At 40.8% G+C, this 19136-nt stretch overlaps 1 protein-coding gene across 3 annotated transcripts in view; it reads right to left on the reverse strand.

Annotated features, from left to right (window-relative positions):
- The window catches only part of GRID1 (glutamate ionotropic receptor delta type subunit 1), a 2731706-nt gene that overhangs the window by 364593 nt on the left and 2347977 nt on the right, over nucleotides 1-19136 (reverse strand). For all 3 annotated transcript variants that reach the window (XM_069240587.1, XM_069240588.1, XM_069240589.1), the window contains exon 12: nucleotides 14824-14962. In XM_069240587.1, the coding sequence (XP_069096688.1) occupies nucleotides 14824-14962 (139 nt within the window). The remainder of the gene's footprint in view (nucleotides 1-14823; nucleotides 14963-19136) is intronic.

The raw sequence follows: 19136 nt of genomic DNA on the forward strand, positions 1-19136 counted from the left end.
GGCGGTTTGGCACTACCCGAGTTGCAATATTATGCATGGGCCTTTCTTTTGAAAAATTTTAGACTCTTATCTCTTGCTTCAGACTCCACGACAACGGGTTTAATGTTTAAGATAATGGCTTCTAGTATCAATGGTGCTTCAACCAACTTTATGTTTAAATTTGGGGACCCTAAATTTTTCAAAAATATAAGGTTGAAAATCATGCGAGGGCTGGCAGAAAGTTGGTATCATATCAGGCAATCTGCAAAACTCACCTACTACAATATCGATGCACCGATTTGGGACTCCCCGGGAACCCCAGAATGTTTTCGAGATGTTTTGGCGTTACCAATAAGACAAGCAGGATTAGAATACTGGGGAAATTTGTTTTCGGAAGGGATTTTTCTTTCTTGGGAGGAATTGCAGTCAAAGACGGGTGGCTCTTTGTCCAGGTGGAAATTTTTACAAATAAAAAAATGGGCTCAGGGGATTAAGGAAGGTGTAGGTATGCACAATCCATTGAGTGAGATCACCCTGAGCCCACTAGGAGGTTCTCATGGAGTTTCTACCTGGTATTGGGGGATCCTGGAAGGGGTTGATGGCGAATTCGTACTACCCAGCGATTTGTGGAAGAAACTCTTTCCTGAAGAGGTAGTTAAAAGGTGGTGGGAAGAGTCATTAAAAATGCTTTTTTGTATTGTGAAACCAGCCACTCTTAGGAAAAATCATTATTTTACGATACATAGAGTGTATATTTCCTCTGAGAAGCTATCTAAAATGAAAGGAGGGCAGGAGGTGAGATGTCCAAAGTGTGGTTTAACTCAAGCAACTGATATTCACATGTTTTGGGAATGTCCTGATATTCAATATTTTTGGGAAAGGGTATGTGAAACAATCTCAGGTATATTGAATCCGGGAATTGAACCCTCTCTCCAGTTAATAATTTTTGGGCAATTTCAAGATCAGCAGGGGCGGCTAGGTCAGGACACTATTGCAGATAAGAAGTTTGTATTTTATGCAATACTGTTAGGGAGGCGAGATTATGCAGAAAATGGACTCTAAAGACCCCTCCAAACCACTCAGAATGGCTTAGGGATGTTTTTTGTACAGCAGAATTGGATCAAAGGATGGGGGGAAAGGAAAAGAGGCGGGGAATTTCTGGGCGTCATTAATGAACTGGAAATCAGGAGATTGATGTATAGATGTTTGTGTAAGTAATGTTGGAATGGAATAATATTTGTGACATCTGTCCAATGATTTTACAGCCTGCTCTGAAATCCTCATAGAATTGGGACAGTCTGAGGATTGTTTGAGAGTAATAGGCAACCCCTGGCCAAGGAAAACTTCCTGCATCCCGGTTGAAAAGAAAAGGAGGTTTGCATAAGGCCTAGGGTGAATGAGGACAAAAAAAAAACTATTATTTTCTTTGAATAATCAAAGGCAAAATGACAATTAATCAAGGGTAAAAAAAGGGATTGATTTAGCTAGTGATTTTTGGAGCGCTACAAGATGCTAGTTGGAGTTCTACAGGCCACTGAAAAGAAATTAAGGGAATCAATATCTGTTAGACTTGGCATCCTTGGCGTAGTCTTCCCTAATTTTGTGCCTCTGTTTCCCAGGTTGTTGATGTGTGCTGGACTAGGTTTTTGATACTCTGGGCACTTTACCACTGCTATCCAGTGCTAATGTGCAAGTGCTCCAACTAGTAAGTCCCTAGTACAGTGCAGTAGAGGTGCCCATGACCTGTAAATGAAATGCTACTAGTGGGCCTGCAGCACTGTTTGTGCCACCCACATGAGTAGCCCTGTAAACATGGCTCAGACCTGCCACTGCAGTCTCTGTGTGTGCAGTTTTAAACTGGTGGAGAAGTGTGGCACAATGGTTAGAGCGGCAGACCCTGAAGCAGAGACCTGGCTCAAGACCAGGGTTCAAGTCCCATTTCGGCAGGTCTTGGGCTCAATTCCCTTGGACCAGATTATTCTCGCCTTGGTGCCTAATCTAATTAATGAGTGCAACTCTGGGCAGTATCTTGCTTTATCTCCACAACAGCCCCAACAGTGCTTGGATGCCTGGCATCACCCTGGGGGTGCCCACGAGTGGGCACCTCACAGGGAAAAGCCAGGAGGGGTTCCATAGCGGTATGAGTACAGTACCTTGAGACCCTAAAGGATGAGTAGTGCACTATACAAGTTTACAGTTTTTACTTGGCAAGTGGACCTACTTGCCAGGCCTAAACCCTCCCTTTTCTTGCATGTAAAGCACCACTAAGGTAGGACCTAGGTAGCTCCATAGGCAGAGTGCAGTGTATGGTTTAGGTAGGACATATACTAATGTGTTTTATACGTCCTGACAGTGAAATATTTCCAAATTCGGTTTTCACTGTGTAAGGCTGTCCTGTTGCCTGAATCCTTCTCTGTGCTCTCAGAGAACTGCCATGCTGCTTGAGAATTGCCTTTCATGCTGAAACCAGCACCACCAGAGGGCTAATTTGCTGGCCTTCCGTTCAGAGCTACAGGGACACAAGAAGCTCCAACTATCAAAGTATACGTTGATCCATTCTGGAGTGAGTTCTGACTCTCCAAGTTGTGCCTACCAGCCCTGCACCCTTGGAAGTGGTGGTAAAGGTGCCCAACCAGCCAAAATCCAACATTTGAGTTTTTTTGCCAAACTGTGCACTGAGAATTGAGAGGAGACCCGGGCGTACCTGCTTGGCAATCCACGCAAACTGCATTGCCAGTTGGCCTGACTTCACAGTAGCTCTAGCTATGATCTTCTCTGCATCAGCAAATCCTTTTCAGCTCTTCCTCATTGGATGAGTGTTTGCCCTTCTGAAGTCCTTGTTGGCTACAGCCTGCAGCTGCGTCCCACTGGGGGTCTTCAACTTCCACAAAAGAGACTAAGGGCCTAATTTAGATTTCAGCCGAGTGGTTACTCTGTCACATCGTTGATGGATAGCCCGTCCGCCAAAATCTAGATCCTATTGTTTTCGATGGGATTTAGATTTTGGCAGACAGGACATCCATCACCGTTGTGATGGAGAAACCCCTCCGCTGAAATCATAATCCAGTCTTTATTGTGAACAAAGAATCTTTACTGCAATTCCTCCATCACCTCCCTTTCAACAACACTTCCTCTTAGTACACTGCTGAAGTACTTGCTCCACTGAACTTTACCTTCTCAGACATTTTTCTTCAAAGGAAGTGGGAATCCAATGTGGAGAAAATAACCGATAGAAATAGAGCTGGAAAGACCTTAGCTAAGTATCTCAAATACTTTGAACCATAAGTTATCAAAAACTCGGCATAACTCTCACCACCCCACACGTAATCCTGGAGGTTTCTCACAAACTCTACTATGATCTATTCACCCCAAGTACAAAGGTCAACTAGGAGGAATGCATTTCATACTTGAACTCTTGTACCCTCCCAATAGCTTCTCCAGAAGACTGATCCCTTCTCAATGCCTAGATCACCACAGAGGAAATTTGCCTCACCATTTAGTCCCTCACATCAGAAAAGGCTCCAGGCCTGGATGGGTAGTCTGTTGAGTTCTACAAAACTTTACCTGATCTTCTATCTGACCCACTCCTTGGCCTCTTTCAATCATATGCCTCCAACGGCCACGTCTCTGCCTCGGGCTCTGAAGCCATTATAGTTGTTATCCCTAAAGAGGGCAATGATGTCAAAAACTCTAGACCGATATCATTAATCAATTTCAACTGCAAATTATATGCCAAAGTCCTGACACAAAGACTAGAGAAGGTGGTAATATGTCTGGGGATCTGGTGTGTCTGTTTTTAAAGCCATTACGCCCCAAGTTATATCTTAGTTCAATCATTTCTGAACGGCAAAGGTTTTTACTTACTAGATTCCGCCTGAAATCTATACATTTTTAATGGCATTTCCTACTCAAGGTACCTGGTTTAAGAATCTGCTCAGTGTGGTTGTGATGGTAGTTCACATCAAAGTACCTTTCATTTTATTCTTTTTTGTAATTCATACAGAGTCCCCAGATGAAGGCGCCTATGCCTGGCCCTTCTTCTCTCGGGTTTCAGACACTGCTACCCTACCTTTTCCTATTTACAGGATTTGGGTAAAGAGGAGACAATAGAGGCGGTGCTAAATTTCATAAATGCTGCTATCCGAATTCCTAATTGCTATTAACTACTTTAATCTGTTTTTATATGTGACACTGTTATTTTATTTTTATTTATCACGTTTTTTTATTTTGATGCTTGTAACTGACTGCGTCTTTTATGGCTCATTTGAACCGAATAAAGTATTTTGATGATGATGACTAGAGAAGGTGATTTCAAAACATATTGCCCGGACCCAAACAGGATTCTTGAAAGACAGATTGGCCACGGATACCCTCTTAGTCTTCTGCTTTGCAGTTGAAAAGGCTCGGCCATCGCACTCACCAACTGCCACAATGGCACTCAACATGGAAAAAGCCTTTGATAAAGTCTCTGGGATTTTCCTATGAGAGGTGCTAGGGAAATTCCACCTAGGTGATGATTTCATCCGAATGGCCATGGCACTCAATGGGGAACCAATAGTGTAGGTCTGAATAAACGGTAGTCCGTCAGACTCATTTCTGTTAGAACAAGGCACCAGACAAGGATGTCCACTCTCTCCGCTCCTATTCCTTTTAGTAATCAAACCCCTTTACTAGTCCCTGAAGCAGAATGATAACATTAAAGGTGTACAATCAGGCAGGTAACTCGTTGCAGCCTACGATGATAATGAGCTAATCTTCACTGAAGGCACAGCAATTCCTCACATTATGTCCGAAGTTCAAAAATATTCTTGAGTCTCGGGCTATAGTATATATTTAATCATTCCAAAACAGCGATCTTCCCCATGATTATTCCCTGTACACCCTCGATTCTGGGCAAGTCGGACCTGAAATTACAAATAGTTGCACTTAAATACTTTGGCATCTGTTTTGGGAAGGATCTAAAATCCTCCCTCACAAATAACAAAAACAAAACACTCACTTAAATCAAAGACCTGCTAAATTTGTGGTCCCCCAAACACATAACTTGGTGGGACAGGACAGAAACTTCAAAAATGATGATTGCACCGCTAATCAACTTCCTCTTGCACATGCTTCCCATTAACCTCACCACCTCCTTTAAAACCGTGAACAAGCATATCCTTGATTTCCTTTGGAAAGAGGAAAGAGTTAGGCTCCACGGCCCTACCCTTAAATTGAACAAGAGCAGGGGAGGCCTGGATGTGCCTGATTTTCACAGATACCAATAAGCTTTTTTTGTGGTTCAGGGCAACTGGTGATTTAGAGAGGCGAACAACCCCCACTTGCTATATCCCATTCCTCTGAGCTCCACCCTCACCATCAGAGGTCTCCAGAAACTACCTATGGTCCACTCACTCCCCATAATCGCTGACACAGTCTCCACCCTCATGCAAATCGACAAAACTGAACAACCATCTCACTGACTCTACTTTAACCTCCTTATGGCACAACCACAAAATCAAGGTAGATGGAAGAACTGTGTTCTGGTAACAGTAGTCCCAAAGGGGTATCAATACTGTTGGAGTCTGAGGCCCTTCCATGAACCCATTCCATTTGCTGACATGAGCACAGAACACAACCTTGCCCTGACTGAATTCTATAATTTTCAAAAAATTAGAAGAGCCATTAGACCACTACTCAAACCACGTCCTCCGGATCTACCTGGCCTACTTGAAATCCTAAAAGGCTAGGCCATTCCACATCACATATCTATAAATTACCTGACCCCATTAGAACACACCTCCTCAAAAATTGAAAAAGAAATGGTACTCGTACATATCAGAAGATCTCACATCACACTTTTTAGATGCTACCTGGAATAAAATCTGACACTCCCCTTTTCTGGCTACAATTATATCTGCAATTGTGCAGTCTAGATTTTGGGTGATACACAAAACATACTGGACTCCACTCAGATTGCACAAACTTGGGTCCATAGAATTAGATAAGTGCTGGTGCGATGAGGAATCCCTGTCACACTTGAGCATATGTTTTTCACATGTAAATCGGTTCAACGTTTCTGGATCAAAATTCACCAGACAATCCATTACATTTTTAGAATTCAACTCCCACCATCGTTCCGAACCTCGACTTTAGGCCTTGTGGCACACCCACTTAACATTGGTCTCCCTACACATGACTCACTGCTACTAGATCCAGGGCTTGCCCTGAACTCCAAAACAGTCCTGTCAGAGTCGAAATCCACCACAGAAAATCTCCTTCAACAAATGGTATAACACTTTATGCTCTACCGGGAGCGCGGACAACGTAATGTACAAGAAACACATCACACATGTGCTACCAAAAGAATGCACTTGATTTATACCTACAAAAAGTTTGATTCTCCAAAATCCCTTCTACTCGCACAATTCCACTCACCTATCGAGACAGAACTAAATCACCAATATACGCTTAGCAGATCTACCCCCACTGTCGACCTTGTTGACTTAGCCCCATCTTCCCCTTTCTCTCTTTAACTTCTCCCCCATCCTTTCTCTCACCTTTCCTTCTCTTTTCCCTACATTCATCTTGAGCACATTCAGGGATCTCAATCCTCATCTCATAAGGAGATCCCACACTCAGCTCCCAACTGCATTAAGATATACTCTCAGTGTACCACTCTACCACCATGCTTGACAAATGATACACCAACAGCCGTTATTGTACTATTGTACTTACCTACAATACATCTCACAAGTTTCAATTTGAGGTCGTACGAGGTTACACAATGTACCCTGTAGTGTGTCTTCACTATATATTTCGTAACTGCTTATTTTCTCAATAAAAATTGTTTGAACAAAAACAAAAAGGCAAAAAGAAGAAGTAGGAATACCTGCCATTGAAAAATTCTATTTTAATGGCCAAAATAAACATCTGCTTTTTAATGACTCAAAAAAAAAGAAATATTAAAGTTGCATAGGATCAATAACATATTATGTTTCCCAAGACATTCATTGCCTTTTCCCTTCTTAGCACCACCATGCGGCCTCTATTATTTCAACCTTTCTGCCTCTTTTCCTGCATGCCTTGCAGGGTCGGAGTTAGCTCTAGTGGCTCCCAGTGCGACAATTTATTTTGCCCCACCCCCAATGACCAATGTCTCCACTAATTCCCTTACTACCACTCTCCAACAGTGTCCCGCATCTCTCCACAGCCCCTCTCTCACAAACCTTTAGTTTGTGTTATAGTGCTACACCTACCATTGTAGGGTGTCAGAGCACTTTACATCACTCATACATTATACAGAGACAATTAATCATACATGTCTAAATCAGGTTATAGGAAATGTTACATAAGACAATGAGGGTTCCAAGATGTAGGAATCATATCATCCATTCTGGTAGGCAGTATATTTAAGGGTTTTTGCCTGGAGAAGCACAAGCTCAGGATTGAAATGTATCACAGAGTTGGGCCTTACTAATAAGAATGTAGTTCTACCCAAACAAACTCTTTTTACCAATATTAGGATAATGAAAGACTGTGAAAAAATATAATGTTCTAACCTATGCCATGCAGTTTGCATTCTGCTCTTTGATGGCAGTTCTTAGGTAATCGTGCCATATTAGGTTTGTAACTTTTGAACTGCAAGTAACAAATGGATATCTGTAAAAAATAGTAACTCACTGAGCTATCTAATAAAACACAGTTTTGCGATCTGCAACACATTCTTTGCAGCAGGCATATTATTCCTTTTTGCTACTTTATGATGAGTCAAAACTGCCACTAGACACAACTCTGATCTCTCTGCAAGAGGAACATTGCTCTCAATTGTTATCTTGATATTTTTATTGTCCTCAGTAAACTGTTGGACACACAAGGAATTTTGGCCCATATTTATACTGTTTGACGCACAACTGCGCCAACGCAGTTGTGAGTCAAATATTTTACCGCCGGCTAACGCCATTCCAACGCACCATGCGGGCGCCTTATTAATGGAATGACATTAGCCGGCGCTGCGGACTGGTGTGCGTTAAAAAAAATGACTCACACCAGGCAGCGCCGGCGTATGGGAAAATGGGGGTTGTGCATCAAAAAATGGTGCAAGTCAGGTCTGAGGCAAAATTCAGGCCTCAAACCGGATTTGCGCCATTTTTTTTTACGCCCCACCTCCATTGACATGACTCCTGTCTTAGCAAAGACAGGAGTCATGCCCCCTTGCCCAATGGCCATGCCCAGGGGACTTATGTCCCCTGGGCATGGCCATTGGGCATAGTGGCATGTAAGGGGGCCCAAATCAGGCCCCCCTATGCCACAAGAAAAATCGGAAAAAAATACTTACCCGAACTTACCTTTAATTCCCTGGGATGGGTCCCTCCATCTTTGGGTGTCCTCCTGGGGTGGGCAAGGGTGGCAGGGGGTGTCCCTGGGGGCAGGGGAGGGTACCTCTGAGCTCCTTCTGAGCCCACAAGTCCCTTAACGCCTGCCCTGACCCAGGCATTAAAAAACAGCGCACATCAGGCTGTGCGCCGTTTTTTAAGGCCCACCCCCTCCTCTGCGTCAAAATGACGCCAGAGTATAAATAAGGGGCACAGGTCTTAAAGTCATTTTTGGAAAGGGAACGCCTACCTTGCATATAATTAACGCAAGGCTGGTTCCCCCTTCCAAAAAATGACACACATGGTGGAATTTTGACGCCCGCGGGGTCGGGCGTCAAAGTATAAATATGGGGCAGGGTTTGCGCCGATTGTGCGTCAAAAATTTTGACGCACATTCAGCACAAACAGAGTATAAATATGCCCCTTTGTAGCAGGTGCTTTTAAACTCATGTTATTTCTATAAACAGTGCTCCACTTGCTTAGTGCCAGCTGGCCCTGATGCCTTGCCACACTCCGCTGAAGTTCTAGAGCCCTTTAATTGCTCCCTCACTCTTTACATTCTCTAGGTTTGTGTTTGTGCTTTTACCGCTGCCACGTGGATCTCTTGTGCACACAGAGACTTTTGGATAAATTAAGACATCTGTAAGTAAAAACAGTGAATGCTTACATTTAATAGCAGTTAAAAACTTACCATTGACATGTTCCTTGACCTGAGAAAACATGTTAAATCGCTTTTGGGTCACTGCATCTTTCCATTCCTCAAGTAATATGAGCGCATAAAATTGTCTCAAAGTCACAGCTGTTGTTTACAGATGATAGAGACTCTGACAAGCAGGGCATTTTAAAATAATATATTGTTCTGATAAATGTTAGCTGGTGAAACACACATTAGCTCATTATGGTCTTTAGGGATAACTGTGCAGCAAAACATTGCCATATCAACTCAATTGCACAACGAAGCACATGGCTTTAATGCTTCCATGACCAAGGAATCACCATTTAGCTGTCACTAGTACTTAATGAATTAGGGGTTTCTTTAATTATGCATACAAACAAAGTTGATTTCTGGTCCCCACAATCTAATGGAGGTTACCAAAAGAGTTTCAAACATCCTGCATAATGAACACAACGATTATCTAAAAAATAAGATATAGATGAGAAATATTCCTTTAAAAAGTAAATGGGTCGTATTAATTTATACTGATTCGAAGTCTCATGGGTGTGATCACAGGTGGAAAATAAATCCCTTTGTGTTTGTATATAGATGCTTTCTGAGAGGGGAAACCTATCTGGATTATAGTTTAATGTCTTTGTTTATCCACTAGTAAACACATGTTCACTCTGTTTCCACTTTTCAGTGATACTCTTGGATTTTTTTGTGAGTTTCTAGAAAGCCAAAATTGTTGTCCAAACATAGGATTAACTTTGTTTGAGTAAATGCCCTACTTTCTAATTCCAACCATTGGTTTATTGTCCATAGTAAGGTACAGCCAAAAAGCCTGAAAGCTTTAGATTAGTAAATCCAGCTTTAGCAAGCAAACTATTCTGGATCCTACAGTGGAGCTTCTGGGAGTCAAACTGATAATAAGCATGTGTAAGAATGGTTTTGGCTATGTTACTTGTGCTGCTGTTTCAAGTAAGATGGTGAGTGAACTTGTTGATGGATGTTGCATCATCTTGTCTTCGAACAGCAGTTGTATACTGTGGCCCTAAGTGTTACATTTTATTGAAAGTATGAGATTTTCATAAAGAAATTAGATAACCACTATTTGCCAAAAATTAGCACCATCATAGAACAATATCATTTTGGCAGCAGGACTCAGAGAACAGGGGAGTCAGTGGAAAATTATGTTACCGACTTGAGGAAACTTGCTTCATCATGCTAATTGCAGGGGTATATTGAAGAGCACATAAGAGACCAATTTATGTTAGGTTGTAATGTAGAGAAGTTCAGGGATGAGCTTTGGCAAAAAAGATGATCCAAAGCTAGAGGAGGTTTTAATGTTAGTGAAGAAAATCGAACACCCACTGAAATGCGTAGATGTGATAAAGAATTAATTAAAAATGGATGTTAGGGTGGTGAAACAGAAACAAGCAAACAGCAAGTCAATGTATGAACAAACAAAAAGTGAGATAAAATGTTTTAGGTGTTGCACTTTTCATAAGGACTGCCTTGCAGTCAAAGCTTTGTGTAGAGCTTGTGAGAAGAGAGGTCACTTTCAAAATATGTGTGGAAACAAGAAGGAAAAGGAGAAAGTAAAAGTTAAAGAAGTTGGTGTAGATGAGAGAGATTATGACTGCAAGTGTGAACATATTGATCTACAGGTAGATTGTGGTAACAAAAAATAACCAATTGATGACATTTTAATTGGTGGTGAGAAAAATTTTTTGGGGGGATTCAGGGGCTAAAATAACATTAGTGCCTAATGTTTGCTTTGAGAACATTTTTGTGGGGAAAAATGAAGCTTAGGAAGCCTGACATCATACCATATATGTATAGAGGTGAGCCAATCAAGTTGAAAGGTTTTTTTAAGCGGCCGATTGAGTACAAAGATAGACTATTGATGTAGGATGATAGCGTTTTAAGTTGGTTTCACCAAAGGGATCTTGGAGTTATGTTTGATCCAAATAGCGATCCACCTATCATCTTGAGAGAAGTAGATTTGAGTGCTAAACTAACTGTAGAGTGAGTTAAAGATGATGAATTTGTGACCAAATTTGTGAGTGAGTTTGAAACACTTTTTAAAGCTGAACTTGGTTGTTAAAGGATTACACCCATGAGACAAAACTGAAAGAAAATGTTCAGCCAGTACATTGCAAAGCAAGGAGTGTCTTATTGCAGTGAGAAATGAAATAAAACATGAGTTGGAGAGATTGATTAAAGAGGGAATAATAGAAGAGGTAGAAGGAATGGAGTAGTTAGCCCCAGTAGTAGTCGTAGTAGCAACGGAAAGCAATAGTGAGGTGACACTATAGGCCTGATTACAACTTTGGAGGAGGTGTTAATCCGTCCCAAATGTGACGGATATACCACCAGCCGTATTATGAGTTCCATAGGATATAATGGACTCGTAATACGGCTGGTGGTATATCCGTCACTTTACCGTCACTTTTGGGACGGATTAACACCTTCTCCAAAGTTGTAATCAGGCCCTATGTGTTGATCTCAGCGGATTGAATGAAGGGGTAGTGGTGGACAGGTATCCTATTCCAAGCATTCCAGACATGTTGGCCAGTCTAGGCCAAGCACATTTTTTTCCACTATGGATTTTAAATTGGCATATTACCAGATTGAGCTTGACGAAATGTCCAGAGACTTGACTGCTTTTATAACTCCTTTTGTCACATATCTGTATAAGAGAATGCCATTTTGGTTGGTGGCAGTGGGGTCTGTATTTCAAAGAGATTGGAAGGAGTTTTGAGAGGTCTACATGGAATCAAGATTTATCAATAAGATATATTGATTTACGGGTTAGATGCTGTAGAACATGATCAGAGAGTAAGGGCAGTATTGAAAAGACTGAAGGGAGCAAACTGAATGATAAAAGCTGGGAAATGTAAGTTTAGGAGAAGACATGTGGAATATTTGGGCCATGAAATTTCACACAAAGGGATGAAACCGAAAACATTATTAGTGGACACCATTATGAAGTTAGTGGTGCCAATTAATAAAGAGGAGTTACTGAAATTCTTAGGAATTGATGCATTATATTGTAAATGTATCCCTAATTTCAGAATAAAAACTGCTGAAATTATGATATTATTAAAAAAAGGAGTAAGTTATGACTGAAATAAAGCTTGTGAGAAAGAGTTTGAGATACTAAATCCTCTCTTAACAATGCTCCTAACTTGAGAATGTGTAATCCGAAGTGAAATACACATTGATCACTGATGCTAGTTGAAGGGGCTGGGGGGAGGTTTTACTAAAAGGGGAAGGGAGTGACATCAAAACGATTATGTTTGCATCAAGAAGTTTGAAAAGTCCAGAGACCAGATATTCAGTTATCGAGAGGGAAGCCTTAGCAATGTATTGGGCTATAAAGAAGATGAAGGCTTTCCTGTGGGGTTGGGAGTTTAGAATAAAAACTGACCCCAAACCATTAAATTAGATTTTTTACAAGAAAGGGACTGAAGCAATTTCAGGGAGAATCACTAAGTGGCTGATTGTACTGCAAGAATACAGTTTTACTGTTGACTACATTCCAGGGGCCGGAAATATAATTGCCAATCTGTTGTCCAGGCTTGTTAACGACATAATAGAGGAGAACATGACAGAAATAAGTGAGATGGATGATATGGAGTATGAGTCGGTGTGTCTGGTTGAAGGAAATTGTATTTCAGAAGAAGAATGGAGGAAGAGTACAAGTGAAGCCTTGGTATTACAATCAGTCTGTACATTTTTAACTGAATGAATGGAATAAGGCAGAGTGTGACTATGGAGAGGTTCTAAAATATTGGAATGTGAGACAATGGTTAAGGGAAAATCAAGGAGTTCTATTTAGAGGAACGAGATTAGTACCCCCCCAAAAGACTAAGACAAAATGTAGTGAAATTAGTACATGAGGGACATCAAGGTATATCTAAGACAAAGGAATGGTTGAGAACGACATATTGGCGGCTGGGTATGAATATTGAGACAGAGAGATGTATAAAAGAGTGTGTACAATGCATGTCAAGTGAAAAGGTTTGCAAGCCTAGGGTTCAACTAATGGTAATATGTGAATTGCCGAAGGGTCATTGAGAGGAAGTATCATTGGACTTTCTGGGGCCCATCCAATTAACAAATGAATCCTGTTTTATGATAGTATTAGTAGATCTGTTTTCAAAATGGCCAGAAATATGCTTTACGCATGGTATAGAGACAAAACATGTTTTTTTAAAAGAGGTCATAAGTAGAGAAGGTGTTTCAGGAGTGCTGCTGGTGGATAATGGGGTGCAGGTCGTCTCAAAAGAAATGGAAGAATGTTTAAATGGAAAAGGTGTACAACACAAAAAATGCTTCTTAATGTCATCTGGAAACAAATTGAGTCACAGAAAGAATTAACAGAGTTTTTAAAGGAACCATCAGAATGGCTAAAGATAATGTACAAGATTGGAAAGTGGAAGTGCAGAGAAAGATTGAAGCGTATTGATTAACTCCACATACCGTCACTAGGAAATCTCTGTTTGAACTTTTTATGAAAGGGAAACCAAATTGTGTGATAAAACCATGGTGGGTTAATGAGAAATGTAATGAGAGAGAAGGTAATGTGAACAATGTAGGAAGCAGAAAGATTGAAGAGGAGAAAAGAGAAAGAAAACTACAAAGAAAGATGGTTGAGAGGAAAAATTATTTTGACACTAGAAATGCGGTTAATATAATGAAGGTACAAATTGGGGACTGGGTGAGAATCAGATTGCCAGGTGGAAAATGCAAATTTTCTGATCCCACTCAGGTAAAGCAACTGCTCATGCATGCAATAAAAACCACAGATAACAGAATATGGAATCTTAATGTAGCAGCGGTAGTGAAGTATGGAGAGGTGGGCTTAAAGGAGGATCCAGACAAGAAAACTGACAAGGAAAGTAAAATGAACAATAGGATGGTCAAACAAGGAAGATTTTGTGATGGTGTTGATTCAAAGAGTGGAAGAGTCCAAAGAGAAAGGAAAACACTATAGTGGTTGGAGAATTTTGTAAGATGGAAGTAATTGATATACATTGGAGATCGATGACTTAAACTCTGTTGAGAGAAGGATGCACTTTTTTTTTAATTTTACTATTTGTTTTGTTACATGGGCTGCTTTGTTTGTTCTATATTGTATGACTTAAAATACTGTAGTATAGTATAGTATACTAATAGTATAGTAATAGTAATAGTAATGACATGTGTTTTTGTGTAAATGGAGCGAGGTGTGTGGTAAGTGGTTCTTATGACAGATGTGATGACATAAGGGGGTTTGTAGAACATGATGATGTAAAGATTCTATTGGAATGTGAGGAGTCTTTTTTTCTGGGTCCTCAGATTGTAAGAGATGGCTACGATTACTTCGCTAGCTTGTTCAACTGAATAAATAACTTGTTAGCGAAAACGTTACTAATCTTTCTTCATGTGAAGGTGTTTGACTTTATTACAGAAGCCTATGACTGTCATAGATTTACTGAAGCTCTCATGAGATCCTTTGGAAATCATTGAAACACTGGTAATTTGCTCCAAATGTAGCAGTCATCCTTCATGCATGAATATACCTTTTGAGACTGCAGAAAATATGAATATACTATGTCTTCCACAAGCAGAAGTCTAACAAAATTGTTGAGGATATAGTCTCCATATTGGTCTGTGAGCTACTCACGTACATTGAATAAATTATTAAATAAATCAGCTTTTGTTGGGTGGCTCAGTTTAGTTTGATATTACATGTGATTCATTGCAAAATTAAGCTACTACAAATAAACCATCACATTCCTTTAGAAAAAATGTTTGAGACAAAACTCTTGACAACGTCCTTACCTTATGGGATTATCCATCCTTGAGACTGTTAAAAATGCAGCAAGATTTGCAGTGTAGGATGAACACACTATAAGAGTGAAGAGCCACCAGCTTCCCATCACAATTCGCATAGCCACTGAATTTGCTGTTGAATCCCCACCTAATGATACAATTAGACCTATTAAGAGCGGTAGTTATAAGCCTTAATTTTCACTTTGGTTTCAAAGTGATGAGAAATGATTATCTGAGTTGTTATTTTGTGCTAGTATGGAGAATATGAACTCTGGGTGTGTACAAAATACATGAGCATAGTACAAAACCCAGAAACAATGATTTTGAAAAAAAAAGAAGATAACTGACAGACAACATTTTGCTAAACTGTTTAGGATGAATACATGGGTGAATGGTGGATTTTTGATAACATGATTAATGCATATTTTTGTCAAAGGGTCTAATATAGCATTATTTAATTTTAACAGAATTGTATCATTACATAGTTCTGGTCCTCATGTAGCCCTGGTCCACTCCTTCTATAGTCTTACTTCTACCTCCCTTCTAGAGGCGATATAAAATGATCAGGCTAGAAATTTAGCCTCCTTCACTATAACAACCTGACTGTGGGACAGCAGGGGCGTGTAGATGTGGGCAAGCATGGGTAAAAGTGGAAACGAGAGGACCGCTCTGGCTCGGTTTTTTCTATTGCCTTTCATGCGTTATATTTCACTTAAGCAATCTTAAATTAATGGTCTATTGGCCAGAAGACTCGTGACTAGTCACTTATAATTGATTAATAGCACACTTTGTCAAATCAGCTTCAAGAAAGGGATATTATTGGGCATTAACCAATAGTGTGCAGCATTGTATTTTTAATCGTCACCTATGTAAAATATGACATTTTATATGATATCCTGAGGCTTATATTGTGCTCTCATTCTTGCTTTGTATTAAACAGTTGCCAGAAGGAAGTAAATGATAAACAAACACAATCAGTGAAAAGGGTTAAATAAACTAGTAACTTCTGGGCTAAGAATTACGGATCATCAAGTACAGATTCCTAATTAGTGGGTGAAATATAATTTTATTGTTTATGATTAATAAAAACCATTACAATATATACGAACCATTTTATTAGAAGTTAAAGTGAAAGCGAAAAACATAAAACGACAAGAATTTAAAATGCGGTACTTCGTACTGCATAAAACACGTTAAATATTCAAATGGTGCCTACTACGAATTGACTAATATGGTGTTATTTGTTTGCAGTAGCAGCATCTGAGTTTGGTTAATTAGTCTTGGGTCCTGTTCATACATGTATACAAATAATATCTCGTTCTAAAAAGCCGCATGATAAGGATGGTCCAAAAAAGTCACATTATTTAATTACAAAAATAACGGAGATTGTCGAGTTCGTCTTGGATCATAGTCATATTTTTGACAGACGTGTTTGTTAGCTGCCCTCCAGTGTTGTCATAACAGTGCAACACTGCCGTTTTGCATGCTCTTATTTCTATTGTCTTAAACAATTCAATTAAAAACGATCTTCCTTCCCAAGTAAATTTTGGACAGCAGCATACTAGAGTCTCTAAACATCCTGTATGGTATTTACAAAACCTAGATGCCAGATGTGATCTTGGGTACTTCCATGTTTGTTTATTCCCCGCCCCCCGCATCAAAAACCCCAAAACGTAGACACAGACATGTTATTCTTAAGGATCAGGGAATAGAAATCACATGATACAATAAGAAGTGATTGTTGACGTCGCAATCTTTGAGTAGGAAAAAATGTCCAGGACAGCTACATTTCTGGAGATCTTTTGCGTGATAAAAAAAGGGAAATGTAATTCTTCATAACAGGCTTAAATGATGAATTGGAAATTGGCTTGGTCCATGGGAGTTTCATTTTCAAATCAGTTAAAAATGTAGCAAGTATTGTGGGTCACAGAGTATTTGCATGTAAACTCCTGGCATAGGATGTCTCTGGGAGTGTTGGGATTAACTTTCTTCATATGTAACAAATATCTTGACAGTGCACCAAGTGCTCTTGGATCTTGGTCCAAAAGCCCAAACTCCAGTCGGATTTGCACTGAAGTTGAAGACTATGAGAGTCGAAAGACTGCTCTGAATTTTTTTTTCTCTTCTGTATTTAAACAGCAATGGACTTGTTCGGAGAAGCTTCCATTGCCTAGATTAATGATGGAATGATTTTAGTCTTGATGACATTGAAGAAAGAAATAAGTTAAGGACCATCTAGATTTTATGAAAGTTTTATCAAATCTGATTTTAATGAGGTTGCCTTTCTTTTTTAGTATTTCCAAATGTGCTCCTGGTGGAAATGGCCCTTTTTGCAGGGTCATCCCCAGTCTTTTTGCCTCCTGCCTCCTATAATTTTAGACCTGCTGCTGTAGGCTTTTGAACTCTGAGCACTTTACCACTGCTAACCAGTGCTAAAGTGCATATGCTCTCTGTGTAAATTGTATGTAATTGGTTTATATATGATTGGCATATTTGATTTACTACTAACTCCCTAGTAAAGTGCAGTACTGGTGCCAGGGCCTGTAAATCAAATGCTACTAGTGGGCCTGCAGCACTGGTTGTGCCATACGTAGCTCTGTAATCATATCCCAGACCTGCCACTGCAGTGTCTGTGTGTGCAGTTTTAACTGTAAATTCGACTTGGCAAGTGTACCCACTTGCCAGGACTAAACCTTCCCTTTTCGTACATGGCAGGCACCCCTAAGGTATGCCCTAGGTAGCCCCATGGGCAGGGTGCAGTGTATGTTTCAGGTAGGACATATAGTAATGTGTTTTATATGTCCTAACAGTGAAATATTGCTAAATTTGTTTTTCACTGTCGCAAGGCCTGTCCCTCTCATAGGTTAACATGGGGACTACCTTTAAATCTGATTATAGTGTAGATTCCCTTTGGGAGCGGATGGATATGTGGAGTTTGGGGTCTCTGAGCTTACAATTTAAAAATACATCTTTTAGTAAAGTTGATTTTAAGATTGTGCGTTTGAAAATGCCACTTTTAGAAAGTGAGCATTTTCTTGCTTATACCATTTCTGTGACTCTGCCTGTTTGTGGATTCCCTGTCTGGGTCAGTTTGACAGTTGGGCTGGTTGCACCTCACACTCGACAGTAACACAAAAGGAGCTTGGGCGTAGTCTGCATTTCCTGATGAGCCATCTGTGCTAGGAGGGAGGGGAGGAGTGGTCACTTACACCTGAAAGGGCTGTGCCTGTCCTCACACAATGCAGTCTCCGACCCCCCTGGTGAGTGCCTGGGTCCTGGCTTGGGCAAGGCTCGATTTCACATTCAGAAGAGACTTTACTTTGAAGTAGGCCTACTTCAAAGGAGAAAGTGGATATAAGAAGGGCACCCAAAACCACAGACTTTAGAACACTTCTGGAAAAAAGAGGAACCTCTGCCTGGAGAAGAGCTGAAGAGCTCAGGAGAAGTGCTGCCCTGCCTGTGACTGTGCTTTGTGGAGCTATCCTGCAGATGCTGCTTCTGCCAGAGTAACAGTGCAAAGACTGGAATTTGTGTGCCTTCCATCTTGTGAAGAAATCTCCAAGGGCTTGGTTTAGAGCTTGCCTCCTGTTGTTTGAAGTCTCAGGGACAGCAAAGACTTCTCTCTTCCAGCACGTGGAGTCTCTGGAGAGACTCCTGCTCTGACAAGTGGTGCCCTATCCAGTCCCTGGGCCCTTGAAAGGAAAGCTGGTGGAAATCCAAGGAAATTGACTTCGGATGACTTCGGAACGACGCCCCTAGTGAATCCGGTCACGTCGCCTGCACCCGACACCCGGACCTTTGCTGGAACGTGACGATCTTCAGAGGCCCGATGCCCCTGCAGCCCCGCTGAAGTCCGCGACTCCGTGGAAGTCGCCGCACCACGTCGTGACCAACGCCGCTCGAAGTGCGCGGATTCAACGCTTTGCACCGACGCCGCGATCCCCGACTTCGTGCATCGACTTGTTTTCACTCTTCACCAAAGGTACTGTACTCAGGGGTCTACGCGACTCTGTGTCCGGCGCCGCTGGTGTCGACTTGTTCGGAACGACTCCGTCACGATGCCGTGTTAACACCTCATCGAAGCATTTTGTGCTTCTAAGCGCTATTTTTGAGTTTAATCTTTAAAATTTCACAACTTGACTTGTGTATATCGGATTTTTGTCGTTTTGGTCTTGTTTTGTTTAGATAAATATTTCCTATTTATCTAAACTGGTGTTGTGTCATTTTGTAGTGTTTTCATTAACTTACTGTGTGTGTTGGTACAAATACTTTACACCTAGCACTCTGAAGTTAAGCCTACTGCTCTGCCAAGCTACCAAGGG

The sequence above is a fragment of the Pleurodeles waltl genome, chromosome 6 (assembly GCF_031143425.1).
Source record: "Pleurodeles waltl isolate 20211129_DDA chromosome 6, aPleWal1.hap1.20221129, whole genome shotgun sequence".
NCBI lineage: Eukaryota > Metazoa > Chordata > Amphibia > Caudata > Salamandridae > Pleurodeles > Pleurodeles waltl.